Source organism: Carettochelys insculpta, chromosome 29, assembly GCF_033958435.1.
Source record: "Carettochelys insculpta isolate YL-2023 chromosome 29, ASM3395843v1, whole genome shotgun sequence".
Taxonomy (NCBI): Eukaryota; Metazoa; Chordata; order Testudines; family Carettochelyidae; genus Carettochelys; species Carettochelys insculpta.
In genome coordinates, this window is record NC_134165.1 from 11,324,064 (window position 1) to 11,352,049 (window position 27,986).

Genomic DNA, 27,986 nt, shown 5'->3' on the forward strand with positions numbered 1-27,986 from the left:
CCCCTCTTCCCCCGCGCGCGCAGCCGGCGGGGGCGGGGAACGAACGCGGGCTGAACGGCGTGTCCTTAGCGAGCTTCCGTCGCGATCCGAAGCGGGCCCGGGAAAAGCTGCAGGGGCGGTTGCTTGGTAACGCCAGGGTCCTTCCACCCCAGCGCGGCCTTTTTCCCAGGGCCGGACGGCGCCGATCCGGTCCCAGCGTGTAGCACGGGCCCCTCCCCCACATATACCGCAGCGTGCGCCCCCGGGTCTCGGTAAAGTGTTCGCTCCTCAGCCATGCGCGGGGCCTGCTCTGCCCGGGGGGGGGGGGGGCGTTGAGCGGGGCACGGGGTCTCCAGGCTGCGTGGTGGGCCGGGGGCGACGAATTGGGACCCCAGGGGGTTCCCCTGACCCGGTGCTGCCTTGGCCGTGTGCCCTGCGGGGAGGAGGGACTGTTGGGGCGGGAATAGATGGGGGGTGACCGGGGGCAGCTGGGTTACCGTCTCCCTCAGGCCCTGCAGTGGGAAGGGGGACCCTGAGGCGGGGCAGAGATGATGGGCCAGCAGGAGCCCCCCCCCCCCGCCCCGGCGGGAGCTTCCCCTCCCCTCTCTGACCCGAACCCGCTTTCTCCCCGCAGGACGGGCCTGCAGCAGGATGTGCTCCTTGGCGCTGTTCCCACCCCCGCCTGCCCCTGGGGATGTCACCCTGTACGAATGTAACAACGCTCTGGTTTCCAGCCACGTCTACGAGAAGCTCCCGCTGGCTTTCCAGGACCAAGTGAGTGTGTGTCTTCCCCCAGGAGCCAGCTGGGCTCTGCTGCTCTGCCAGGGTCCTCCGCTAGCGCCAGCGGCTTCTTGGAGATGCTGTGGATCCAGGGAGGAGCTGCTCTTCCCGGGGTCAGGTGAAGCAGGGGACCGGTGGAGTGAACCAGACCAAAGGGCAGCCTGGCCTCTGTGCCAGGAGAGCTGCCTGTTGGTGTTTTTTGGCGGAGTAGGCTCTGAGCGCAGCAGAGCTTTGGAGTTCCGTGTGCGAGGTGGGGTTGGAACAGCAGAGTGCTGCTGCTTGCTCGACCCTTGGAGGGGCAGGCGCATCTCTCTGGTTTTAGCGGAGGAGAGGAATCTGTGCTTTCTGTCTGGTCCCCCTTATTTGAACCCCAAAGTAGGTGGCGTTGTCGCTGAAGGCTTTTAATGCATGGAAGATGCTACTGCCAATCATAAACCCTCAAAACCCTGTTGCCTCACAGTTTCGTTACAGCAACGAAGGGTCCTGTGGCACCTTATAGACTAACAGAAAAGTTTTGAGCATGAGCTTTCGTGAGCGCAGGCTCACTTCATCAGATGTTTTGTTACACTCCCACAGCTGTTGTCACGTATCCACCTTTGTCTCTTGCCTTATACTTGGATTGTAAGCTTCTTGGGACATGGGTTGTCTTTGTTATGTGTTTGCAAATTACTTAGCAGAATGGGGGCCTTGTGCTATGAGGGGGTACTCAACCTGCTTTCTTCGTAATTGAAGATAAGGAAGACTTTTGCTGCAAGTATTTTCCATCTAGCACCAAATTCACAAGTTGCAAAAAAAAAAAAATACTTTAAAGCATTTTTTTTAAATTAACCAACCTTTTAACAATCCGAAGGAGCTGCTGTGCCTACTGGTCCCATTTTTTCCTCCTATGTGACCACCTTTGCAGGAATTATAGTCCATTACCTATAGACTGCTTATTTCTCCTCCTGTAACTGTAATTATATTGTCTGCTCTGCTGGTTATGCAAGATGGTTCCTTATGCATGTGTTGTGATCAGGTAGCACTGAGTCATTAATGTCTTCTCAGAACACATTGCCTACCTCAAGTTGAGAATATATCCTTTAGATCCAGTTATAGGCTATGCTTGGTTCTATGGCTGTACAGCGCTGCGTGTGGCGGGGACCTGGTTAACGATAGGGGTTCCAGTACAAATAATATTCCACTTCTTTTTCTTCTTTCCTCACCTGCTTCATTTTTTAGTAAGTGAATTGAGAATATTTGCTAGTCCCGGGGCCTGACTCCTTCTTTTATTCACCGAACAGATACAGTCGGACAAACAGGACAGTCTTTCCTTATATGCTGCCTATGCTAATGTACCTCAATCTTGATCCGGAAATAGAAATAAGAAGCTGGTTCAGTCAGGCCCAGTGTTCCCTCTAATATTTTCCATTTGTGTGCAGAATAAACTTTTCTATGTGCGCCCAAGCATGTGCCACTGTGCACCACCAATAGAAACAAAACCCTAGCTGTGGGCGCTCTGCTCATCAACCGTGTGACATTTGAATCTGTCCTGAGCAGCCGCACAAGTGCACACTTTACAAGGAGTACTCGTCAGGCCTCTTTGCTAAAGCTGCCCACAAGAAAGGTCACTTTTGATGATGGTTTTTGTCATTATAAATATTGTCTTTTTTTCAATAATGGACACATTGCAAAGAGGCAAATTCTCTGAACTACATTGACACCACCTAATGTGTTCCATGCGTGTTGCCCGTCGATTGGAGAGTAGAAGCAGCTTTCACATGCTCTTTGGAAAGGATGGCTTGGAAGTGATTGTTTCGATGTCCTGTTCCCAAATGCTTCAGTTCTCAGTTCTCAGATCAAACTGTTTCACTAGAGTCTGTTTGGTTAATTATTGGTTTTTGTATTTGCAGTTGGCGGATCTGCCTGTCCTAACCATTCCCAAGGAAACCCTGAAAGCTCATAGCCGTCTGGAGCATAGCACAAAACCGGCCTTCATTCATCACCAGGAGACCCTCTGGAAGAGATGTCTCAATGCATGGTGAGCTAGGGCAAGCCCCTGACCTTGCTTCCCAGCTGGAGCCCTGGAGCAGAGCAGTGGCACACATGGCCTGGATTAAAAGCTCTGAGAATCCCAACCTGGCCTGTGGGATGTAGTTTGTCCACCCTTCTATTACCATAACACAAACAATAATTATCAATAATGTGGGATTTGTGAGCTGGAGACTGAGGGGTTACTGTTCTACAGGTAACCCTGATTGTTCTGGCTGCCATTTTGAATTAAAATTGTGACTCACTCACTTTCATTGTGCTATGCTAGCACTCTGTAGCACCGCTGCCCTGATAAAGCCCCAGGCTGGAAATTCTCCTTTCAGCCCTCATTCGCAATCATTGAAAGGGTTCTAAGGGTGAGTGGAAAAAGGTTCTGAACACCAGACATTTCTGCAATTTCCAAAGGTGGGCACATGTTCCTGTTTAGAGTCTGGTTGCTGGATTCTGTGTCCAGATTGTTTATGCCAAAACCTCTTGCTTACCTGCAGATGTGACTGGGGGAGGATACCTCAGCAGGGATGGGATGTTTATGTAAGGTATGTGACTGTAGTATCTGAGAGCTTCAGTGTCTTTAGGGGATTTTTCTCCCTTCCACTCTAGTGTGGCAGGGCAGTGCTGTTATCCCCACCAGAGAACTGAGGCACAGAGAGATTAAGTGACTTGCCCACAGCCCCATGGGAAATGTGTGTCATAGCCGGGAACTGAGCCTGACTCTTCGAGCCCCATGCTAGCAACCTACATTGCTGGAGGAAGGGCTCCTCCCACTCCCTGCTGTCTAGCTTAAAACTGTGGCCTTGTGATCTGTAAGACACTCAAGAGAGTTTTCTGTCCACAGGCGCGATGTGGGAATGTATGGGGTGCTTAACGAGATTGCAAATGCAGAGGAGGAAGGTGAGTCTAACTGGGGGATAAGAAAGCAGCCCTGGCAGCATGTTGCAAAAGAATTAGGTAACTGTCTCCCATGCCGTGATTCCTACAGTCTCTTTAGTCCCTCTCTCCTAAGATTCCCCCCTCCTCATCTATTGAATCTCTTTCTGTGTCTCTTTCCTTCCCACCTTCTGGGGGCTCCTCTCCCGAGTTACGTGAGCCAGTGAGGGAAAAGTTCTAGCACTGAAGTGGCTCAGCTGGAGTTAGCGGGGAAAGGGGAGTGGGGATGGAATGACTTCTTGTGAAACAGCTGAAGCTTGGTATGGGATTGAGATAAATGATCAGTTTTCAGAATGGAGAGAGGCACTACTGGTGTCTCCACCATTGTTCCATACTGGGACCAATCCTGTTCATCATATTTATAAATGATCTGGAGAAAGGGACTGATAGTGAGGTGGCAAAATTTTCGAATAATCTAACCAAGTTTAAGTCCAAAGCAGCCCATGAAGAGCTTCAGAAGGATCTCACAAAACTAGAATTGGGCAGCAAAATGGCAAATGAATTTTAATGTTGACAAATGTAAAATAATGCACATTGGGGGGAAAAAATCCCAACTATCAATACAATAATATAGGGACTGATTTAGCAATTACCACTTGAGAGAAAGCTTGGAGTCATTGTGGATAGTTCTTCGAGAACATCCACTCAATGTGTAGCAGCAGTCGAAAAAGCAAGCTATTAGTAATCATTACAAAAGGTATTGGGAATAAGAGACTATTTTACTGCCTCTCTAAAGCCATGGTACACCCACGTCTTGAATACTGTGCACAGATGTGGTCGCCTCATCTCAAAAGAGAGATCTTGGCATTGGAAAAGGTTCAGAAAAGGGGCGGGGGTGGGAAATTATGGATTTGGACTGGCTATCATATGAAGAGAGATTAAAAAGACTGGGATTTTACACTTTAGAAAAGGGAGACTAAGGGGAGATATGACAGAGTTCTATAAAGCCATGACCGGCATGGGGAAAGCAAATAAGGAAAAGATTTTACTTGTTCCCATAATGCACCAAATAAAGTTAATAGGTAGCAGGTTTAAAGCAAGCAAAAGGAAGTATTTCTTCATGCAGCGCAGAGTCAACCTGTGGAGCTCCTTGCCAGAGGATATTGTGAAGACCAGGACATGAACAGGATTCAAAAAAGCACTGGATAAATTCCTGGAGGGCAGGTCTATCAGTACTTATTAGCCAGGATGAGTAGGAATGGTGTCACTAGCCACTATTTGTCAGAGACTGAAAATGCATGACAGTGGATGGACCATTTGATTAGCTGTCCTGTTCATGCCCTCTGGGGCATCTGGCATTGGCCACTGTTGGAAGACCACAGTACACATGTCTTGACTGACACTCTATTTGGGGGTTGCTGTTGGACTGTGCTAGCTCAGTGCTGCTCCCGGGGAGTCTGCGCTAATATCTGGTTACTGTTGTGTTTAAAGTCACGTTTGCAGAGTAACATGCCAAGCCTGTAAGCTACAGGTGGCATATTGCTTTCAAATGAGCATCAGCTGCCATAGAACATCATAGTGTCCCCCACCCTGAAGGGTCCCAAATAAGCTGCCTGTGGGGAATTGCTCCCTTGTGTCCTCTGAAATAGCTGAGTGAATCACCTGGGATTTGCCTTGCTGGTTAGAGCATTAGTCCTCCTAGTTCTGTGTGTTGTTCCCAACACTGGTCAGGACCAGATGCTTCAGACAGAGGTACAAGAAATCCTCTGTGGGATACCTGGGACTGACGGGAAAGTTACTTCCTGACCTTCACGAGGCTGAAGTTGGCTTACTTCCTGAAGCAGGAGGGTTGAGATCCCTGTCAGAATGCTTGAGTTTGGGTTGGTGGTGTTTTCAGCTCTTGTTGTAACTGTGGTGGTTAATTTCAATCTTGAGTACTTGTGAACCATGTCAGCTCTCAGCCTCAGTGACGTTTTGTGGCTGAGAATTCCACATGTGCCCCACCTCTGTTCCCCGAGTGAGTATCTCCTTTCTGATTCTGATGGTCCATTTTTTTAAATTTGTCATTTTTCAGTTTTGTGAAATCACTCTCTGTGCACCTCACTCTGCACAATTCCTCTCCAATTTCAATGGCTTTAGGCTACAGCCACATGCCGCGGAAGATCGACCTGCTTAAGGTCGATCTTCTGGGGTTTCATTTCACACATGCATGAAATGAAGCTACCAGGGATCAACATCGACCCCTGTGCTCCTCATGGGAGGCAAGGGATAAGGAACATCAAAGAGAGAAATGCTTGCTTCGACCTTCCACAATTTGGACAGACATGGAAATCAATCATGGATAAATTGATTTTAGCTACATATTTGGCATAGCTAAAATTGCATATCAGCAGTCTACTTCTATGTCTAGTGTAGACATAACCTCAGAGCACTTCACTGTGGTTTTCCCACCTGTCGTTGCCAGAGTTTAACCTATGGCCCACCTCTGCTCTTTGTTGCCTTTCTCTCCGAGGTGTTTGCATTTCAATGGCGCTTTGGAATCCTTTGGGAAAAGCCAGAGCTACAGAAATAGATGGGATAATGGTCCATGCAGTGCAGACGATACAAGTGTTCTTAAATTTCCAGGTTGACTCTCATGTGCTCATCCTTCTTTGGTCCTGACTTGGAAAATCATAAATCCAGAAGAACTGACGGCCCTTTTCTTATACTCTTCTGTTTCTTCCTAGATCTCCAGTGGATGAAAACAGGTTCACGCTGGACTTTGACTCTGTGCCACTGGGTCTCTTCTCTCCATGGCTCGCTCTTTCCCCATTTGTCGGTGAGTACTGTGAAGAATGAATCTGTCCCTAACTTAGGAAATTACTTTGATATAACTGTGTTGCTCAGCAGTGGGAAAAAATCATATCCACTGAGTGACGTAGTTAAACAGACCTAAACCCCAAGGTAGACTCTGTTAACCTAGCTACCTCCTCTGGGGAAGGTGGCGTACCTACACCAACAGGAGAGCCCCATCCATTGCTATAGGTAGTGTGTTCACTGCAACAGCTGTACTGCGCAGTTTGTAGACAAGCTCTCCAAGTGTAATGGAAATGCTGGCAAATGTGGCCCATGCTGTGATGTTTGCTGATATTAGAGGGCATGTCTGTTTCCCTGACTCCAGAGCTCAGTCTCGAACTGGGTGTAACACTGGACCAGCTGGGCAGGAGTAGAAATGTTGTTCACCCTATAGTGTGGCAGTTATACAAGGCAACCTCATGTGTATTTGTGTTTGGGGCCACCCCATTGCCATCCAGCAGCATGAGTGGCACAATACGGGCATCAAAGAAGCTGGTCCCCTTGTCCAAAATAAAAATAGTGCTTTGAACTTGCAGCACTTTTCACTTCAGAGGACTTTACTTAGGTGGCCTGAGGACATTATAGCTGGGGAAACTGAGGCAGAGACCAGGGCAAGTAGTGTGTGCCTGTGAAGCTTAGTGAATGAGTGGGAATAAGAATTCAGGTTGCCTGAGTCTCAGCCCAATCCTCGGGGCTACAGCTGCCTTCAGGATCCCCTTTACGCAGAAAATTCAAATAGGGGCCATGAGTCCCCAGTCTCTGAATGCACTGCAAGGAGAGATTGAAGTGGCTATCCTAACTGATTAAAGATCAGTTGATACAGACATCCTGCTCCTCAGAGGGTAGCAAATAACCTAGTCTGGTCACTGGAATTTTAACCTACAGTCTGTGTATTTACAGAGAATGTCCCATCCCAGGTCATGTATCCAGCAGAGGCATAGAGCAACCTCAGAGTAATAAAACTAGTAAGATCTGCGTGTTGAGAAGCAGAGAGATGCAGTGAAAGGAGTACTGGAGTGGGACTCTGCAAGCTGGATTCTGTTCCTCCTTTGACACATGCAGGATGGGGAGAGACTGTCTAGGAACTACTACAGCGGAAAGGGATCTAGGGGTTATAGTGGACCACAAGCTAAATATGAGTCAACAGTGTGATGCTGTTGCAAAAAAAGCAAACATGATTCTGGGATGCATTAACAGGTGTGTTGTGAACAAGACATGAGAAGTCATTCTTCCTCTCTACTCTGCGCTGGTTAGGCCTCAGCTGGAGTATTGTGTCCAATTCTGTGCACTGCAGTTCAAGAAAGATGTGGAAAAGTTAGAGAGGGTCCAGAAAAGAGCAACAAGAATGATTAAAGGTCTAGAGAATGTGACCTATGAGGAAAGACTGAAAGAAATGAGCTTGTTTAGTTTGGAAAGGAGAAGATTGAGGGGTGATATGATAGCGATTTTCAGGTATCTAAAAGGGTGTCATAAGGAGGAGGGAGAAAACTTGTTCTTTTTGGCCTCTGAGGATAGAACAAGAGGCAACGGACTTAAACTGCAGCAAGGGAGGTTTAGGTTGGATATTAGGAAAAAGTTCCCAACTGTCAGGGTGGTCAAACAGTGGAACAAATTGCCAAGGGAGGTTGTGGAATCTCCATTGCTGGAGATATTTAAGAACAGGTTAGATAGATGTCTATCAGGGATGGTTTAGATAGTACTTGGTCCTGCCATTGGGGCAGGGGGCTGGACTCCATGGCCTCTCGAGGTCCCTTCCAGTCCTGGTATTCTATGATTCTTTGACCAAGTCACCAGCCCATCCTGTGCCTCTCTTCCTGCCTCCATTTGTCTGTTTCGATCCCAAGTTATTTAGGTCAGGAGCTGTGTAGTTGCAAGGCACCTGGCATAATGGAATCACAAACTGCTGATGACTGTTCTAAAATAATGAATTGAAAGTTGCTATTTAAAACTCAAGACATTTAAATCTCCTTGTTACTGGTGGCTGAAGTTTCCAAAAGGGTCTAAGGAAGTTAGACACTCAGCCTTATTGAAAAACAGTGGATAACCCTCTGCAAGTCATCATATGTTGCCGTAACGCCTGGCATGATGGGGTGCTCTGGGTCTGCTGAAACTGCAATCAGAAAGTATGACTGAGGCTATGTCTAGACAGCAGACTTTTTCTGGGAGACTGGAGGTCCAAACAGCACATCCGCTTTTCTGAGACCACTCTTGGAAAAGTGGATGTGTTCTACCAACATCCCTGTACACCTTGCGCCCCGAGGCAGAAGGGAGGTCCTGGCAGAGGGGCTTTTCCTGACATTCGTCCCCTTGTGGATGGGCCAACCTCTCCCAACAGAACTGCTGAAAAAAGATAGGCAAATTGCTCACCGCATTTTGTCTGTCTTTTCCCGGTATTTCCCCCTAATGTAGCCTAAGCCTGAGCCATGTGTAGGGTAGCTAACTAGCTCAAAGTTAGCTTGAGTAACAATAGCAGTGCAGCAGCAGCAGCAGGAGTACTTGCAGGAGCCAGCTGTTGATAATCATATATCTGCATGTGCTGCAGTCATGTGTCCCAGCTGCAATGTAGACACAGTCACTGAATGTTTCCTCCTCTCTGAGGAAGGAGAACAGGATACTGAAAAACAAGGGTTACATCAGGCAGAGTATTCCAGAGGAACTGGGAAGGCTGAGGAGTGCATTTAACTGATGACTGTAACTCCCACCAACTTCTTGAGACTCTGATATCTGCTCCCCAGGCAGCTGCTGCCTTCTCTGTGCGTGTTACCAGATCTGCTACTAACACCTTAATTCTCTTTTCATCTGTCCCTAAGCTATGCAGCGAAGACATGATTGCAGAGTTCTCCCAGGCTGTGGACTGGTAAGTTCTGTGCATAGAGGCTCTGCAGTGTGTATATCTAGCTGGGCTTTTGAAGGGTGCAGAGGGGACCAAGTGGCTGGAGTGTTACAGAGAGGAGGGGGAGTGCAGTGAGGAGTGTGCAGCCTGAGACTTGGGAGACCTGAGTTTGATTCCTGGCTTTGCCTTAGACAGGTCACTTTGTCTCAGCTCTCCATCAGTAAAATGGGCTTAAATGCCATGCCCTGCTTGGTTAATACATTGTGAAGAGCCTTAGATGATCAGACCACCCAGCTCACAGCATGTGCTTGTCATCCAGCTGGGCACTTGGTGTCGTTGTGGGTTCTCTCTGCTAACCGAGCTCCACTGATATGAGAGAGTGGGACTTGGTCCCCCACGCCGGGGCTCTGTTAGCCCTTTCCTAACTAAGGAGAATCAACAGTCATGTTGTGTCCATCTGACTTGCTGCTTATAGGAGGCTGTCTTCAATTGTGTGCACAGCCCAGTTGTACTCAACATTTTACTTCCTTTGGCACAGCATGAACTGGGGGGTGCTGGAGGTGGGAGATTGAATTTGATGTTTCAGCACTTGGAATCAGGCCAGGCCTACACAAGGAAAATAAGTCGATTTTTGGATACAAATGCGCAGCTAGACTCGAAATTGACTTAACTGGCTGTGCTTACTGAGGAAGGTCCGCAGGGGAGCTTCTCCCATTGACTGCTCTTACTCCTCGTGATAGCCACGTGTGTCTGCGTGCCGGCCCCTGAGAGGTCAATTTCGTGCGTCCCTACCAGACTCATGAAATTGAGCTCCCGAAGGTGGACCCAGAATGGGTTGGTGTTCTGGGTAATGTAGAGGTGGCCTCAGAAAGGCATATGTCAGGATATTGCTATATTTGACATGGCGCTTGTCATCCTGACACTGTTCCTGTGTATACTGTGTGTCAGTGGTACTTACTGCTGTTATGGGGGCCAGTCTGATTTATTTAACAATTTACAATGTATTTATCTTCCCAATGGCTCTGTGAGGAAGGGAGACACTCTTATGGATGGGGAACTGATGCACAGGAAGACTGAGGTGATTTGCCCACAGTTGCATGAAAAATCTGTGGCAAAGCAAGGGACTGATCTCAGATTTTCTGATTTGTTGGCTAGCACCCAGCCTTTATAATGTATATGTTCAACACTTCTGAAATGCAGCTACCTCTGGGGTGGAACTGAGGAGGTTGCTCATTCACTGCACAACAGGGGGGAGGGTGATAACACTCCATAGAGAAACAAATTCTCACAAGTTTACTCTTCTTGGGAAAGATGGAAGTTTGTAGCGATGTTGCTGGGATTTGAACCCGGTGTTTTGCCTTTCCTGAGACATCCCTTACTTCAGCACTGGGCAACCTGTGGGCCACGGGTTGTGTGTGGCCCATTGGAGTTCTGTGTGTGTCCCAGGAGATATCTCATTTACTGTTGCTCATGTTTAGAGTTGCCAGATTCCACTAGTTCCTGTCCATGTATTTTTTTTGTTTGTTTGTTTGTTTCCCTTCCAGTATTACTAAAACAAACACACACACACACACACAAAAAGCAAGGATAGGTGAATTGAGGTGTGTGCTGATTACACACAACAATGACTCAGAGCTGCGCGCTCCCTCTGCATCCAGTCAAAGCACTGCTCGGGTCCAGGCAGCATGCACTGCATATTCTAGGTACACAAGTGCAGTGCAAAACTGCCCTATTGGAGAGACTGTCTTGGTTACGACAACCTTGCAGCCCACTGAGTTGACGGAGGGCCACTCATGGCTCTCTCACTAGGCTAGGTGACCCATCACGATCAGGCAGTGCTGTTTTCATCTCAGCCTTTCAACCCCATGTGTGATCCCCTCTCTTGCTCGTTTTTTTTCCAGGGCTGGTTGCTCCATCCGGGCTTTTTCCTGGCACCCTCACACCAGCAAGTTTGCTGTGGCCCTTTTGGACGACTCCATCCGAGTTTACAACACAAACAGGTGAGGGGTGGTGAGTGGCTGGGGAGTCGGGTTGCTTGTGCTGCTGCTGGCAGAGTGAAGACCAACTGGGGCAGCAAAGCTCATGTATGGCTCATGCAGCGAGGTGCAGACACCTCCATTCCTGCTACAGAGAACTCTCTGTGCCCTGGTGCGGAGGCCTGAGTCACAAGCCACTGGAAACAGCAGTACTCAAAGGCCATGTAAGCAGTGCTTTCCTGGCTGAGCTTGGGGAAAGGAGGTGCACCTCCAGTTGTCTCCAGTCCTTTGTTCCAGCTGTAGCTTGTGGGGACAGGAATCTGAGTTGTGTCTGACCCGGCCTTTGTCAGATATCTCTTTACAGGGGCAGGCCTGGCTATGGTCTCAGTTTGTAGCATAGGATTGTTATCCCGGCTTCTGGTCTTTTTATGTCAGCATGTCCCTGAGCCTCTGCATCTCCCCCTTGCTTCTGCCTCATACTGGCTCTGTAACTCAGCTTGGCTCCCTGAGCTAGCCAGTCCTTTCATCACACGCCTGTCTTCTGCTCTTGTCAGGCTCTCTGTGGTCCCAGAAATTCTGACTGGACATTTAGTAAAGTCTCTGGATGGTCTGCTTCCAGTTTTTCTCTGCTTTTTCCCCCTTCTGTTGATCTGGCTGCTGTGTCTGCAGGAAAGGTGAAATGACACTGCAGCTTGGGGATATCTGGTGTCAGAAAGGCCTGGCCCTGGAGGTTAGTGACGGGAGCCAGAGCGTCAAATAAATGGCTGAACAGAAAATTCCCCAGCGTAGGGTCTGGACCAGCCCTGTTACTGAGGTGGCCCCTTGGGTCCTTCTCCCATCTCCTCTTATAAACCTTTCCTCTGAGCCTTTGTACAGGGGCAGTGGTTGGACACAGCACAGACCCCATGTTCTCTGAAGAGCAGGTATGTGCTCTCTGTCTCTTGTCACGTTGCAAGCATAGCTCCTAGCACAGAGACCTACTTCAGGCCAAATTTCACCCATCACCCCACCAAGCAGCAGCTGTCAGCAAGGGCTGATCCATCCTCTTCAGGTTAACACATAAGAAATCCATAAACCCCACATTTCCCTATTCACACCACTAGGAGGCTGGGCTAAGTAAGAGAGCAGAGCACATCTCAAGTGGTGCTTGGAGTTAGTGCCTCTTCCCATGTGATGGCTCAGCAGGCAGAGCAGGTTCAGATGGTCTCCCACTGGCCTGCGAGAGGCTGATTTAGGAGACATCTCCCACTTTTCCCTCTTGGGCATCTGTTAAATTTCATCTCCTCTGCAGGTCTCCCCACTCGCCAAGTGAGTCCCAGCTGGCAAATAAAGGCATCCTTAAAAGAAGACTCTCTCAGCTTGTTCCGAGATGCTGCCGGCTTTCCCCTTCACGGGCTGTATCCCCCAGCTGGACTTCCATGCCAGCACATGCCAGATCACACCCAATAACTGCTGGCACTAGGCTGCAGGCAGCGCCGGGCATGCAGCTTACACGGACTAGGTGTGCTGCCATTGCTCTGTCTTGTCAGCTTCAGAATGTTGCAGGTGCACCAGCCCCAAGTTGTGATCTTGTCAGTGTCCCCCAGGCTTAGCAGTGTCAGGGCCTGGCCCTTACTGCAAGGGCCTCCTCCAAAGAAAACCCAGCATCTTGCTGGAAGTGGGATTGGCTGCACTCAGTCTGTGGTGATCCAGTGTGTCACTAGGGGGCTCAGCCTTCCAGATTCACTATGAAACTGAGCTGCTGGGGAGTCTGGGATTGGTACAAGTGGTTAAGAACTTTCCCAGGAATCAGTCTGCTCTGGTTAAATTCAGCCATGCTGTAAATCCCCCTGGTATTCTCCATCTCCTGTACCGAGCTGGTGGTCAGTGCTATATAACAGCTGCTGCTCCACCCCAGAGGGGGCCACATTTCAGTGGAGTGTGCAGGCTCTTGCATTGTTTCTCTCGCTTTGGTTGTGCCCATTACTGCAATGTCTGAGTGTCTCATAATCAGCAGCTTGTGTTCAGAGCCCTCCTGTGAGGCCAGGCAGTGCTATTATGCCTACTGGCACAGAGACCAAGTGCATTGCCAGAGATCACACGGGAAGCCTGTGTAGGAACAGGGAATCGAATCTGTCTCTGGAGTCTAGGCTGGCGCCCTAAACCCTCAGCAGTCCTTCCTCTCCATTTAGGTCAAAGGTGCTGTACAAGTAGACAGACTGTGTTAGGTCTCAGAGTTATGCTGTATGCGCGTGCAGGGCATTCACCCAGATAGGTGGGGTGTCTGGAGTTGCTGCTTAGCAGGGGCAGACACAGAGGCGCCAGTTACCTGGCTTCTCCTGCTGTTGTCTCTCAGGTCACACCTTTCTCTCCTCTCTTGCAGTGCGACAGTGCCCATCCTGAAACACCGCTTGCAGAGGAATGTGGCCTCAATGGCATGGAAGCCGCTGTGTGCATCCATCTTGGCTGTGGCATGCCAGAGCTGTGTCTTGGTTTGGCACCTGGATCCCACTTCCCTGTCCACCAGGTAACCCGCCACCTGGAGACATGGGTGTATACGTGTTCTCTCTTCCCGTATTGCTGGCATAGCTCTGCTGACAAAGAGGCCATGGCTAAAGCAAGGGCCAGAATCCCATGTGTCTGGAATAGCACTAGTACGCACATCTCCTGGGTGGGTGAGCGAAGCAGCGTGCTGTCATTCAGAGCCCAGTGCAGTGGTGTTTGGCTCAATCACCTGACCTGACAGATGTGGCTCTATGCCCCTTGCATGCTGCCAGCCTCCTTGAAACATGTCTTGGTGGTTTGGACCCTACTCACAAGGTCTCTCTCTGCTTTCCTTTAGACCCTCCTCTGGCTGCGCCCAGGTGCTTGTTCATCCTGGTCACAGCCCCGTTACCAGCCTGGCGTGGGCCCCCAGTGGAGAGATGCTGCTCTCAGCCTCGCCTGTTGATACCGCCATGCTTGTGAGTAAAGAGGGCATTCTTATGCCTTTCTCTGCCTGTGTCCTCCTCTGGGGTGCGGCACGGCTGGTGAGATGTGGCTACCTCTCAGCTGGCTGAAATAGCAGGATCTGCAGAACTCTCAACCGTGGCCATGTGCCCTAGTGCAGTGTGTCTCAGCCGGGGTATGTGTATCCTTGGGGGTACAACAAGATCTTCCAGGGCGTATATCAGGTCATCTAGACATTTGCCTAGTTTTACAAAAGGTTACATAAAAAACACTAGTAAAGGCAGTACAATCTAAAAGTTCATTCAGAGAATGACTTGTTTCTACTGCTTCATTTATCTTATGCTGAAATGTAAGTCCAATGTTTCTATTCCAATTCATTTATTTTATAATAAGATGGTAGAAAGTCAGCAAGTTTTCAGTATTTGTCTACTGCTATATTTTTGGATGATTTTAGAAGTAATTTTTAAGTGAGGTGTAATGTGGTGGTATGCAAAACGAATCTGACTCGTGCAAAGGGTACAGTAGTCTGCAAAGGTTGAATGGCGTTTGTTTCAAAATCTCAGGTTACCTTAGGACCATGTTTCTCAGCTAGTGGTATGTGAGAGAAGTCAAGGGGTACTTACAATTTTTTTTAAAAGGAGAATTTTATTAAAAAAACAAAAAAAAGTTTGAGAAACACTGCTATAGTAGACTCGCTTGACCGTTTCAAAGGGTTTCCGCTAGTAACTGTGTGTCTTGTTGGGTTAAATATGGGACATCTGGATCTAAAAGGCTGAGCTTCTGCTGCTTGGCCTCCAAATCCAAGAAGCAGGAGTGGGCTCACATCTCTGTGGCCAAGCCACTAGAGAGGAACGAGGAGCTGTACAAGTGGGTGTTAATGTAGATCACGTTAGCATTATTCCCTCAGTCAGAGGTGCTTGAGGTAGCCTTAGATGGCTGCTGTGTTGTAGAGGACTGGAAGGAACTCCTGGGTCCTCAAGTCCAATCCCCGGTTCTCACAGGCAGCCCCTTGCCCGGAGGTCTGTCGAAAGCCTGCTGCTCCTTTCCAGCTGTCAAACTCCATTAAGACACCTAAAAGTACATTAAATCGGCTCCTGATCTTACTCTCCCATGTTGCTGCCCCAAGGATGCTGCGTGATGGTGAACAGGAAGGGGGAGAGCCTCTGCAGTTACACCTTGCCCAGAGGCGTCCAGGAGACAATCCCGCTCTTTAGATGGGGCTTGGGCTTTGAGAATCTGAGTTGCCCCTGTTCTTAGACTGACCTCTTTTTGTAAAGACCCCCTGAGACTGAGTCCGGTGTTGCGCAGCTGGTCATAGTGTCGGCTCAGGCCTGGCTCAGTTTTCGAATAGAGGTGATCGATTGCTGCAAAACCTAGCCCAGCTGCAGCAGGGAGTTGCCCCTCAGGGCTGAGCTTGGGCAGCAGAGTTTTGCAGGACCTGGCGGTGCTGGAAGTCAGGAATGAGGGGCAGTGGCAAGTGCTGCTGCAGGGCCTGGAGGGAGGGAACCTGACTGGACTAGCTGGACTCTGTGTCAGGGCTGAGGGGCATTGGCAGCGCGTTGTGTGGGAGACGCTTCAGACTAGCAAAGGGGCTGTGGGTTTGGATTTGAGGGGTTTTGGCAGAGCATGTACCTGCTCAAGCTAGCCCTGTCTGGGCAATGTCTGAACCCACTGATAGAATGTTAAGGCCAAAAGCTCTTGGCCTCTGGGCAGCCTGTCTGCTGCTAGGAAGAAGCCCCAACTTCAGTTGCTAGACTCTGCTTCTTGCTTCACATTACGTGCCATGGACTTGTGACTGAAGGCCCCCAGGGTGCTGGGGCCTAACGCCTCCGTGTGGGATACACAACTTTCATCGGCTGTAGAGAGCTGAACAGTGGGAGTTGGTCAGTGTCTCTCTTGATCTTTCTGGCATTACAAGAGCCTGCCTGGAAGAGAGCTGGGCCAATGAGCAGAGACTCTGAGGTCCTTTGCAACTCCCAGCTGTATGGGTTGGAGGGAGGTCTTGTTTTTCCAGTGTTACCCTGATCTCTTCTCCCCCTTCGCTTCCCTCCCTCTCTAGGTGTGGGACGTGTCCACGGAAAACTGTGTCCCGTTGCAGTGGTTTGGAGGGGGTGGAGTCACTTACCTTGCTTGGTCACCTGAGGGCAGCAAGGTGTTAGCTGCCACGCCCTCAGCGGTGTTCAGGTGAGGACAAGGAGTGCTGGGATCCCTAGGAGCAAGGTCTAGGGGCTAGAACATGGTACTGGAGTCAGGACTGTTAGTTTCTATTCCCACCGTTGGCTCTGGGGCAAGTCCTCTCCTTTTTCTGCATGGTAGCACCTTGATCTGTAAAATGGAGAGGCTGACATGGACACATCCCAGAGAAGTTGTCAGTCTTCATCTCTAAAGTGCCTTGAGATGTGAGGGTGAAGATAACCGAGAAGTTCTTCACAGTTTTGACCTCCTCTGCTTCAGGCAGGTGGGACCTGGCTGACAGGATCTCTGAGCTCACCATCACCCCAGTTTTTCTGGCTTCAGAGTTGGCAGGGCTTTGTTGTGTCTCTGTCCATCCCCGCTCCGCCCCTCTGATACCAGTGACATCCACCCCTCACCAGGCACCTTCCATCCAGTGTGCTCCTAATGTTCTACAAACTTTAGCAAAGTCTTATGTCACTCAAGGGAGCAGCATCTCTGTGGCTTAGTTACTCAGGCACAGACAGAACCCAGCAGTGCAGACAAACAGCCCCAATTGCCTGTGCAGAAGATGATGTCTGCCTGTTGGTGCCAGTCGTTTGGTTCCTCTCAGAGGGGCAGAACTGGCATGACCCTGGTCTCCGCGATCTTGGGTCTAATAACACAAGAGGTGAAATGGAGGTGCTGGAAAGTCAGCAAGAGTGCTCTGGCCTTCACCCCATCCTATGGTCTCTTGCAGGGTGTGGGAAGCTCAGATGTGGACGTGTGAGAGGTGGCCCACCATCAAGGGGCGCTGCCAGGTGTGTGGGGTTCAGGGTTGTTCTTGATTCGCAGCTAGTGAAGGGGAAAGCACCAAGCCAATGGCTCTTGTATAGGTTAAAGGACAAACAGCTGAACAGTGAGATCCTTGCCCCACCCCATACACAGCAGCAGATGCAACGAGTCACTTTGCCTTGACCATCAAGGTGAGACTAGGTCTCTGCTTTGTTCTCCAGGCTGCCTGGCCCCTTCCTGACACGCCCCTGGGAAATTGATCCTAAATCAATGTAGTGGTTTTTTGTGCTGACTCCCATTCTTTGGGATAAGATTGACCAGTCTCCAGTCCCCCCCCTTCTCCCATCGTAGGCAACCCCTTGCCAGAGGTCTGGGAGAGCCAGCTTGGAATGTGGCAGCCTCTCTTTTGTTTCTAGCTCTCAGGCTCCATTAAGTCAGCTAAAAATGTATTTGCAGGAAGGGCCTTGAGCTGGATCACGATGGCATAAGGCCAGTGTTTCATCCCCAGCACTCCTCTCACATGATGGAGTCTTCCCTTGTTCATGTGTTGGGGTGGGAGTTGTTTCCCACCGGAGGGTAAAGCCAAGGCCTCGAGATGTGCTTGTTAAACAGCCTGGGGTGCTTTTGATCAGAACTGAGGCATCATCCCCAGGGACCTGGCTGAATTCCGCTCTACCTCCCTAAACTACTCCCCCTGCAGGCCCAGCTGGCTGCTGGATTCTCCTTCTGTCCCTGTGCTAAACTGTGTTGTGTCACTGCAGTGCTGCTCGGCAGCTGCTGTGTTCGATGCGCATGTGTCTGCATGTCCCTGCTGGGTGAATGATGACATGTGGGTTGAGCACTTCAAAGCTGAGTAGGGGAGTTAGCGATGTGTCTTCTGTTAACGATAAGGGCAAGCTGTGTAGCTAACTCCCTAGACAGGGCTGAGCGTAAAAGGTGTGATGTAGTTGCAAGTTACCGTCGTGATCCAGTGGGCAATACGTGCCTTTCCTTCCCACAGACGGGGTGCTGGAGCCCTGATGGCAGCCGATTGCTCTTTACGGTCCTGGGGGAGTCGGTCATTTACTCCTTGTCCTTCTCGGAGTACAGTGGTGAGTACGGTTAAACTTTCCAAGAGGAGATTGTGTGATTTCTCCAGCCACAGGGGCTGCTTGGGTGCTTTCCTCCTATGTGTGCTTGTTCATTTCCTCCTGGTCTGGTGAGCCCACCCTGGCTATGAAATGCGCTGAAATACAGACCCACCAAAGCCAGTGTTTGGGCTCATCTGTCAGTCTTTCCACACCTCCTCCATCATCCAGCCCCTTGTGCCCTAGCACCCTGTAATGCTGTGGCCCGCTGGGGCAAGGGGAGGGAGAAAACTCCTTGTGAATTTCACGATGCTTGTGGCTCTGAGTTACTGGTCATTAGTCGGGGGTGGAAATGGAAGGGGATTTTTTGAGGCACAAAGAGAAGTTGTGTCCAACTGCCGTGGAGAATTGGCACCTCATTTTTCATTGAAACCATGAAAACATCCTCTTTGTGTTCTAAACCACAATGCAGCAGCTTCTGGGATGGGGCAAAGATGTTATGCAACAGTGTGCAGCAGTGGAGAAGAATCCTGCATCCAACCCTGAATGCAGGGGGGCAGGGTGGAATGTGGTCAATGTTGGGGCCAACGCTGCAGCAACGCGTCAATTCCACTGATCCCCGATGCCCAGCCTGCGATTCAGCAACTTATCTGAGAGGCAGAATTCACCTGTCTTGGGCTCTTCCATTCCAGGCGAGTTGCAGGGGCAAGTAGGTGGGTCGAAAACGGCATCTATTGTGGCGGACCTGTCGGAGACCAGCTTCGAGACACTCTATGGGGAGGAGAGGTGAGAGCGGGGAAGCTGGTGCTGCTACAGGGCTGCAGTGGGTGGAGCGAATGAGGAAACAGTGCCACAGATACAGTCCACGAATGGAAGACGCAGGTTCCGGTGCCCTAGAGTAACCCCTGTCCATGTTACTCGTGATACTTGTGTTGGTGGGTGGGGGTGTACAAGGGCAGTATGGAGTTCTTGCACCGCATCTTTTTCTTCCACTTCCACTGTGAGCAGTTTCAATGGAAGGTCAATGTCGTTGCCCACAGCCTGGTGCGAAACAAGGAGTCGGTTATTGAGGTCTTATCTCTGCGCCTGTGAGCTCAGCCCCGGCTTGCAGCAGTCCTGGGTGACTGCAGTGCTGGGTAACCTTGAGGTGGGAGAACGGGGGACTGCATGCAGCAGACAAACTAAGCTGAATTCAGCTGATGCCTGTCATTTGTGACTTCATCCGGCGGGAAGGGGTCCCAAGCCAGGGCAAGAGGTGGAAGACTGGTGGGGGGCCACCCTACGGTGCTACTCATCTTACGAGTCCTGGGGATGGAAGAATGGAGTGCAAAGTTCCTGTAAGCTTAGGGTGACCAACTGTCCTGTATTGGGCAGGACAGTCCTATGTTTGGGACGCCAAAAAGGTGTGTCTACTTATTTTTTAAAAAGGACGAATTGTCCCGTATTTAGGCCCTTGGGTGCTGGGGGTGGGGGTGGAAGTGCCTGTGGCTGCCGCTTTCCTGGGGGCAGGGGGCGGGCAGCTCCCCAGGGCTTGGTGGAGCTGGGAGAAGCTGCCTTCCCCCATATCTCCCTGTCTTCTATTTGGGACAGGGAGATACAGTCGCCCTATGTAAGCTGTGTGCTTGGGTGGCCGCTCAGGAGAGGTTCCGATGCTGCCCAACTGTTTAGCCCAGTGCCCACAGCTAGATTCTGTTTCTATGGGTGGTTCACATTCACGCATGCCTTGGTGCGCAAAAACAATTTATTCCGCGTATACATGGAAAAGATGAGAGGAGACTATGCTGGCGTGTATCCCGACATCCTACTCTGTCCCCTCGGATAGAAATTCTGTGGCACACAAGGCAGCTTGAAGCAGAGTTACCCTGCTAGGGAAACAGTGGGGCATGGGCTTCTTCCAAGACCCCAGTATTGGCAGTGGGGTGCACTAGCTCACACTGATGGCTGCTCTTGGCAAGATCTGCTCTAATACCCAGGGTGTTGGTTTCAGGATTGGAGGGGAAGTGCACTCCATGGTCTGGGACCCCAGCGGCGAGAGGCTTGCGGCTGTCATCAGAGGTAAAGCCTTGAGCCCTTCCCCTCCGCATCGCCCTTGAAATGGGCTTTTCTTAAGTGACCCTGCCTTCTAAACTGTCCAACCTTGGTTCCTTCCCCAGTGTGAGGTTAGACAGGGAGTGGAGGCTGACTAACACAGAAGGGGAAGGGAGGCGCAGCTATGTCTAGCTGGGTGCGGTGGCTTCCCTGGTGCAGTCCCCTCTCACTCCACAGCTGGGCCTCACCTGAATTGTGTTAAACATCTGCTCCTGACCCCAAACTCCCTACGTGCAAGCCAGGAGTAGGATGAACCTCACTGCCCCACTGCATCTCAGCCTTCACCTGCAAGCTCTCTGGAGCAAGGAACTGGAAGTTCATGCAGTACCCAGTTATGGGCCCTGGCTCGGATCTCGGCTCTACTAGAACAATAACCAGTGGAGAATTCAGGCTCTGTAGCTTCCATCAGGTCTCATCCTCTGAGACAATGTGGTGGTCACTTGGCAACACCTGTGCTGGTGGCTTTGATGTGGACCGCTGCCCACGAGGGAGTAGGTGGAGACCCACCCAAGTTAATAGTCTTGCTGTGACTTCCAGTCTGGGCTGCATGAAAACCTGCGACCAAAGGGCCATTCCCAACCCATGGAGCCATGCAGTCCGATGCAGGGAAGTTCTGGCTGCTGCATAGCAGGCCTGGTGCAAAGAAGAGAACTGCTGCAGTGGCAAGCCAGCTGGCACCCTCTGCTGTGCCACTCCCCCAGCTTACTGCAGTGTCCTGTCAGCCAGAGCAGGTCTGTTCTGTGAGGATTTAAGCAGGTAACACTACATGCTTGAGAGACTTAAAATAACCCTCTTATCTGCATTTTAGAGCTGCAAGCAGGAGGCTGCTGGGTTTCTTCCCAAAGCCTGGCTGTAAATGAGTCAGGGTGCACCTTTGTTCTGTAGAGCACAGGAACCTAAGTAAATAAATAAGGAGATAGGTTTATCTCACAGAGCTGGAAGGCACCTTGAGAGAGGTGACCGAGTCCCATCCCTGCACTCACAGCAGGAACTATCACCATCCCTGGCAGATTTTTTTTTTTTAAATCTGTTTGCCCCAGATCCCTAAATGGCCCCCTCAAGGGTTGAGTTCACAATCCCTGGGTTTACAACCCCAGTGCTCTAACCATGGAGCTGCCCCTCAACCTGAGGGGATATTGTTGTGCCAGCCCCCACCTCACCCCCCAAAAGCTGCTGGTAGGAGTGTGGACAAACCAGTGGTGTCATTCCTGCCTGGGGCAAAAGGCTGGCCTTGCTGGGCAGTGTTGTGCACAGGGTCTTGGTGGCACTGCCCATTCATCCGAGTTCCTCTTTGCACCACTCAAGTGATGTGAAGTGGCTTTAGCAGTGAGAATTGAGCCACCGTGTGTGAAAGATGTTTTTCCTCCATTGCCCTATGAAAGACCCACACAAGCGACATGAGAAATTATCTGCCTGAGGTATCTGCTTCCCCCAGCATGCAGTGCAAGGCACTCAGTAAAGCTACTAGTAAACTAGGAGGAATGCTTCCCCCTCAGAATCTTTCAGTTGTAGGTGTTGTATGCAGGTGTGCTCTGGTGAGACGCTGCTGAGAGCACATGGCTGGTTTCCCGGGTCCCCCCTCAAGCTGCGGGAAGCTGGGAACAAGCAGCAGCCTTGGTCAGTTTCCTGGCCCCAGCCAGTGGAGGGGAGCTGGGAGCCAGGCTGCCACCTGGCTCCCAGCTCCCTGCCTCTTTGGGGACTGGGAAACCGTTCCTGTCGGGCAGCAGCCAAGAGTCAGGCTGCCACCTCTGACAGGAGCAGTTTCCCCACTCCTGTCAGGGATAGCAGCAGTCGCATTAACCCGAGACATGTGCAGTTGGTTGTGCGCATCTCAAGGGTTTACTCTATTTCACTCCCTTCATACCCAGTAAACACTTTTAGCACCATCCTGTGTCTGTCTCTGTACTAAAAGCTGTCTTGTTATGGGAAATGCAACACTTGGATCTTTGCCCTTTGTTTGTTACACTTTAGTAAGGAGGTAAGAGTATCAAAAGTCAAACCCCAAATTTTATCAGCATAACAAACAGGGTTATAGGCTGACATGTAATATCCAGTGGCTTTTGATCACGTAAGTGCTCCTGGGGTTTCCAAGCTGGCATCTAACCTGCCTTTCTGGCTGTGTTGTAATGCTTTGAGGCAGAGAAGGAGGATCTGATTAGCATCCCCGTTGCAGCCATTGCTTCTGATAATGGTAGGGGTGAAGTTGAAGCTGCTTAGTGAAAAATTGCTGCATTTTCCTGCTGGGACCTGCTGAAAAATAGTGACTTCCTGAGGCATATCTCCCCGCTACCTCCTCCATCTCAAACCAGCATCCAGGCTCTACCCTTCTGTCTGAAAAATAGCCACCATCCCACTGACTTGCTTTTTTCCTCTTTGCAGGGAATCCTGAAACCCCCGAAAGCAGGACAGTCGTTGCTGTGTTTCGTACTCGCAACAGTCCCGTGTTTGAACTCCTGCCATGGTGGGTACTGGCAGCCTAAGGAGTGACCCTTAGTGCCAAATGCCATAGGATTAGAGACAGCCAGTGGTGCTGGGTGCTGGAGTTCTAGGGGGGCCACCGGTAACTTGCCCCTCCCCATGATCTGCCCTGCCATATCCCCACCGCTTCTTCCTGCAGAAGCACGGTGCTGTTTTTGTGACAGTCTTCTCTCCTACCACCATACCCCCTAAGCAGCACAGCCTGAGAGTAGTATGCGCTAGGAAGTGGGTAGGAGGGAGGAGGAACTGTTCCTATTAGTTGGTCTGACCTCCTTCAGAACACAGGCTGGAGAATTTAACCCCTGCTGGAGTGAGGTCCTGTTTTAGAAAGACGTGATGCTGGGTTCTTCATACCCTTCCTTCTGAATTGGCCCTGAGCAGGCACCAGGAGGGGGTGCTGGGGTGGACCGTGTCGGTTGGGGGCTGTTATCTTTCAAGTAAGTCACAAAGCAGGGTTCCCGACTGGCTGGTTCTTAAAGATCCCACGATGCTGGAGTGAGAGTTGGGGCACAGCTTCTGGTGTTCTGGTCAAATTCTGCTTTGTGGGGCTGAGCACCTTCCATTTGCATGAATTTCCAAAGAGACATTGCTGGATCAAGCCTAAATTCCCCCTTATTGAATGTAGTCCTTTTGATTCCTGCCTTAAGCTGTCAAGGGAATGTTAGTGTGTGCTGCATCTTGCCCCAGAAGTGGCTGCATTTGAGATAAAGCGACCTCCACCATCCTGGTCCTTTCCCATGCTGGTAGGGTGGCTTCTACTGAGCTTCTATCTTAAAATCCACACCAAAAAACCCTCCTTGCTGGTGTGGGGCTGAGTGTAATGAAGCTCTGCCTGATCCCCTGAAGGGACCCCTGTCCCTGTATCTCACAGCCCATCAATGGCTGGTGCGGGGGTGAGTGCACGAGAGGGGTGGATCATGAAGTCACCCTGTTCCCTCTGTCTTCTCTAGTGGGTTCCTGCAGGGCGAGCCTGGGGCTCAGCCACAGCTGATCGCTTTCTATCCATGCTTTAAGAAGGGGGCCCTCCTGACTGTGGTGAGTGCGGTCTTGCTTTATGAGCTCGTCTAGGGGGGGCGGAGGAGTTCATTGCTTAGCTGAGAGATTCTGAAGGTGGAGGCTTTCGAAACGCAATCAGCCTCTTCCCCAGCCACCTGTCCTCATGGGCCGCCCACAAGGGAGAAGACGGCTGGTTTTGAGAATGGGAGGGGCTGTTATCCTGGCACAGTCCCGCACACCGGGGGTCCCTAAACCTCGGGCGGCCAGGAGGATCCCTCAAAGTGCCCTGTTCTGTTCACTCTCTGAAGCACCTGGCACTAGCTGCTGTTGGTAGACAGGGCACGGGGCTAGGCGGCCCATTGGTCCAACCCAGTATGGATGTTCTTGCGTCCAGTAGCCTCCACAGCAGAGCGGGGCTCTAACTGGCTGGCATTTGGGGTGTATTGAGCTGTCCCGGTGCTCATGTTTCTCTCCCTTCTCCCCTTCCCCTCTCAGTGCTGGTCTACGGGGAGGATCAGCCACATCCCGTTTTTCTTCGTGAGCGCCCAGTTTCCCTGCTTCAGCCCCAGGCACAGCCCTGTTGTGGCCCTGAGCAGCAGCAGCACCAGCGTGCGGGAACAGCCCCTGTTTTCAGAGCTGTGAAGAGTGGAGCTGAGAGCCTGGGGCCCGGCTCCATTTACACCCTGCAGCGCCTTTCCTTGGCCTGCTATTCATGCTGTCTAAGGAGTTTCCTTTTGCCCTGCTGCTGCTTAACTCTGGGGCTTGCTCCCAGTCGTGGTTATTCCTCTCCAGCCTCATGGGGAAGAGAGAAGTGGTCCCATCACATCAACTGGGGTCAGCTGTGGTGGCAGCATATGCTGGGAACTGGCCGATTTTTCACATTTGTCAAGTCTGGAAGGGGAGCAGTTTTGTTTGCGGACTTGACTGAAGGAGCCGGCGCAAGATGCTTGGTGCTGTCTGGATTAAAGATCACACTTCCACTCCAGCTTCCTTTCTCTGGCACTTCCCTGTGTGATCTGGATACACTTGCTCTGCGTCCACAGCAGCTCATGGGCTTCAAAAAAAAAAACAACTTTTAGCTGCAACAGGAAACTTGTAACCTGCAGAACTCTCTACCACGGGATCACAGGGAGCGGAGAATAGAGGGGAGTTCATACAAGATTAGCCAATTGTGAGACCAATGCTGTCCACTGTTCCACCTGATTATAAAAGCCACATATGAGTCTGCTCCTCTGGGGGCCAAAGGACTACCCCTCCCCCAAGTTCATTTGGGGGGGTTAATACCTTACCACTGGCAGAGATGGGACACCAGACCAGCGTCGATTATTGGTTGTGTTCGACTGTAGCAATTCTTTGGGGTCCTCTCTGTTTTAAAGCCACCTGCCTTCTGGTTTATCCTGCTACTAATTTGGGCTTGAACTACACTGAACAGCATAAGCATCTGGGAGGTTAGTACAGACCTGGTGGGTTGATTAACTCCAGGGCACCCGCCTCGCCTCTCCGGACATGCTGGCTGGAGTGATGGGCGGAGATAAAAGGACTGCTTATAAATAACTTGGGGAGAGGACAGAGCTTTGCAAAGCTGCCCTCTGCCCTGGAGAGAAATGAGCGCATTGATGTGCTTAAGCATTGTACAGCCATTCTATGAACAAGCTCATTTTCTAACTTGAAAGGCCAGCTCAGCGCAAGCCAGGGCCTGCAGTATGGTTCCTGGGCTGGAGCCTTGCAAAACTGAGGTGCTGTTCATTGAGCATGATCCTGTGCTTTGTCCAGGACCCTCTGAAGCAGACGGGATCCTTTTTGCTGAGCTGAGGGGTGCCTTTAATGCTGCTTTGAAACCAGTGACTGAATGCATCAAACAGGTATCTTCTACCTGGACATGCCTGGGGCCCTCAGCCCCATGGTGAGTGCCCTCCACCCTGATAGGTTCTGGCTTAGTCCAATAGTTGCAGAGCATGAGGAACGCTTGACCACAGCAGAGAGAGCTGTGTTAATGGCTGCTCTTATCTCCACGGAGAAGCCTTCTCTGGCCTTTAATACCTAGCAGCTCCCTATGCAGGGAGCCGAAAAAGCAAAGTTTTCCAGATCTGACCAGTCCAAGAAGGAGCAGAGATAGGATCCAGGACACACCTGGGGGCTGCCTTGCTGTGGGAGTGAAGGTGTCCAGGGGCTGAGCCCCACATGCTTTGCTGGGCTCCCTGCACTGAGCTGCTCTCACCCAGGATTTCCGTCCCTTCGGGCCAGGCTGATGGAACCCACCTGAGCCCTCAGTGTTTTTCTTCCCAGAAATGAGCAGTGCTACCCAAGCCATGCACAGGGGTCTGCGAGGACACCAGGAAGTAAAAGCTTTGTGTGTGTGTGTGTGTTTGGGGGGCGGGGGGGAGGCATCTTAAGCCTAAATCTGCATCCACAGTGACTCATGCACAATGCTTTTGGTTCAGCCATAATCTCCTTAAAGCCCTTGCTGGGCTGGAGAAATTAAAAAGGAAAAGCAGTAACCTGTGTCAGCTGAGCTGTAAAGTCCATACTCCCACCACCCCCGCCCCTGCCACCATGCTCTCCTTGTTCTAAGAGGCAGAGCCTGAAATACCAGCATCCCCAGTGCCAGTCTCATTTCATTTTCTCATCTAATTTGTCCCCGAGTGTGGCTGAGTGCTGTTAAGCTACCACCCATGTTCCACCCCAGAGCTGGCTGCAGTTCAGGTCAAGGAGGAAGTGAGGTGTGTTACTTGCAAAGCAATTTACAGTTACTGTATTTGGGGTGAAAAGCGCGACTGGGGGGAAAGAGCTTCAGTCTTCTGCTCTCCTCCCGTGAGGCGAGAGACAGCGTGTGCCCATCTGTGAATGAGAGGTACTGGCTGGAAAGGGACAGATGGGCCAGGCCCACCCCGAAAGGCAGGATTACAGGAGAGGGATTTATGGTGGCTTCACTGTTAATCCCCCACGTTAAGCTATGTTATGTCTGCTGGGGGAGCTGGGACCTCTGCCTGGAATGGGGGACAGCATGGGAAACCTGCCCCCACACCCACCTTTTGCACCCCTCCCACACAAAACAGCTTCTGGCCACGGTCTTCTCTCGCTTCTGGGAGCCTGACTCCTGCTCCTTCCGCCACAGGACATGCCACGTGCCCCTCCCACAACTCCAAAGCCCACTCTGATCTCCGCCACACAATGTCCTTTGCCCCCCTCCTCACTCTGGCTCCCTCAGTCCCACCCCCTTTGCTTGCCATGCAACTTGCAGCCTGTCCAGCCTTTCCACCCTCCTGACCTCGCTGCCCGTCATCCCCAGTGGAGATGAGGCACAAGGCACTCAGGTTCAGGGGAGATTTGGGGCCCAGCTTGCTGGTTCTGACTGACAGCACCTGACTGCCATGTGAAATCACTCAGCCTCGGGCCAGGCCCTGCTTGTGCTTCTGGGCTTCCTAGTAACACCCTCTGATTGCTCAGCAAGCTGACCTAGTGCCCCAGGCCTGAGCTGGTTTTGTAAGGCACAAGGGAGCCACTAGCGGGTGTCTTTGTACTGGTATAACTGCTTCATGTTACGCGTGCACCTAACGCAGGTCGGGGCGACCTAGTAATTGCCTTTGGCCAAATGTGGCCTGACTCTGAACCCGAGTGAGGTTTTAGCAATCAGGGTCCCAGCCCTACCCTGATGGGCTACATTGCTATTTTTCACCCCTTCAGCCCCAGCCTCATGAGCCAAAATCAAAGGGCCCTTGTTCTGAGGGAGAATCCCTTTAACACCAAGTGAGCGCACATCTGTAACAGGTCAGGCTGGTACTGGACTTGAGCTGCTCACCTGAGTGAAAAGTCATCACTGTGGCTTCACTGGTATTGTAACCTGGGTTAGCTAAACCAAAGTTCAGCGTCCTAGGAACCCAAAGCCAGCAGGGACTCCTGTGATGGGCCAGCCTCACCACTCAAATGCTCTGAGAAAACAGCCACACTTGATTTGAAAATGACCTGTGATGGAGAACACACCATGCCCCTCAGTGTATTAGTGTAGCAGGGATGTGGTTGAGTCCAGCAGAGGGCAATCAAACTGACCTGGGGGGGCGGGGTTGGAGCCCAGGACCTGCGAGGAGCGGCTGAGGGATTTTGGTTTATTTAACCTATAAAAGAGAAAAGTGCAGGGTGGTTTGGTAGCAACCTTCAACTTTCTGAAGGGGGCACTAAGGAGATGGA

At 51.0% G+C, this 27,986-nt stretch overlaps 1 protein-coding gene across 1 annotated transcript; it reads left to right on the forward strand.

Annotated features, from left to right (window-relative positions):
• The first annotated feature begins 109 nt into the window (after positions 1–109).
• AAAS (aladin WD repeat nucleoporin) lies at positions 110–27,867 on the forward strand. Its single transcript, XM_074979634.1, has 17 exons — positions 110–251; positions 614–753; positions 2,649–2,776; positions 3,623–3,678; positions 6,381–6,472; positions 9,300–9,346; positions 11,224–11,322; positions 13,661–13,804; positions 14,120–14,240; positions 16,286–16,410; positions 17,138–17,198; positions 18,173–18,263; positions 18,932–19,025; positions 20,227–20,294; positions 22,707–22,788; positions 23,756–23,840; positions 24,297–27,867. The coding sequence occupies exons 2-17, from the start codon at positions 631–633 to the stop codon at positions 24,441–24,443; spliced, it is 1,563 nt and encodes a 520-aa protein (XP_074835735.1). The 5' UTR covers positions 110–251; positions 614–630; the 3' UTR covers positions 24,444–27,867.
• The last annotated feature ends 119 nt before the right edge of the window (positions 27,868–27,986 follow it).

Coding starts and splice junctions, on each gene's coding strand:
- AAAS (XM_074979634.1), top strand. CDS start 631: ATGTGCTCCTTGGCGCTGTTCCCACCCCCGCCTGCCCCTGGGGATGTC. Junction 6,473..9,299: donor CGCTCTTTCCCCATTTGTCG/GTGAGTACTGTG, acceptor TCTGTCCCTAAG/CTATGCAGCGAAGACATGAT. Junction 9,347..11,223: donor TTCTCCCAGGCTGTGGACTG/GTAAGTTCTGTG, acceptor TTTTTTTTCCAG/GGCTGGTTGCTCCATCCGGG.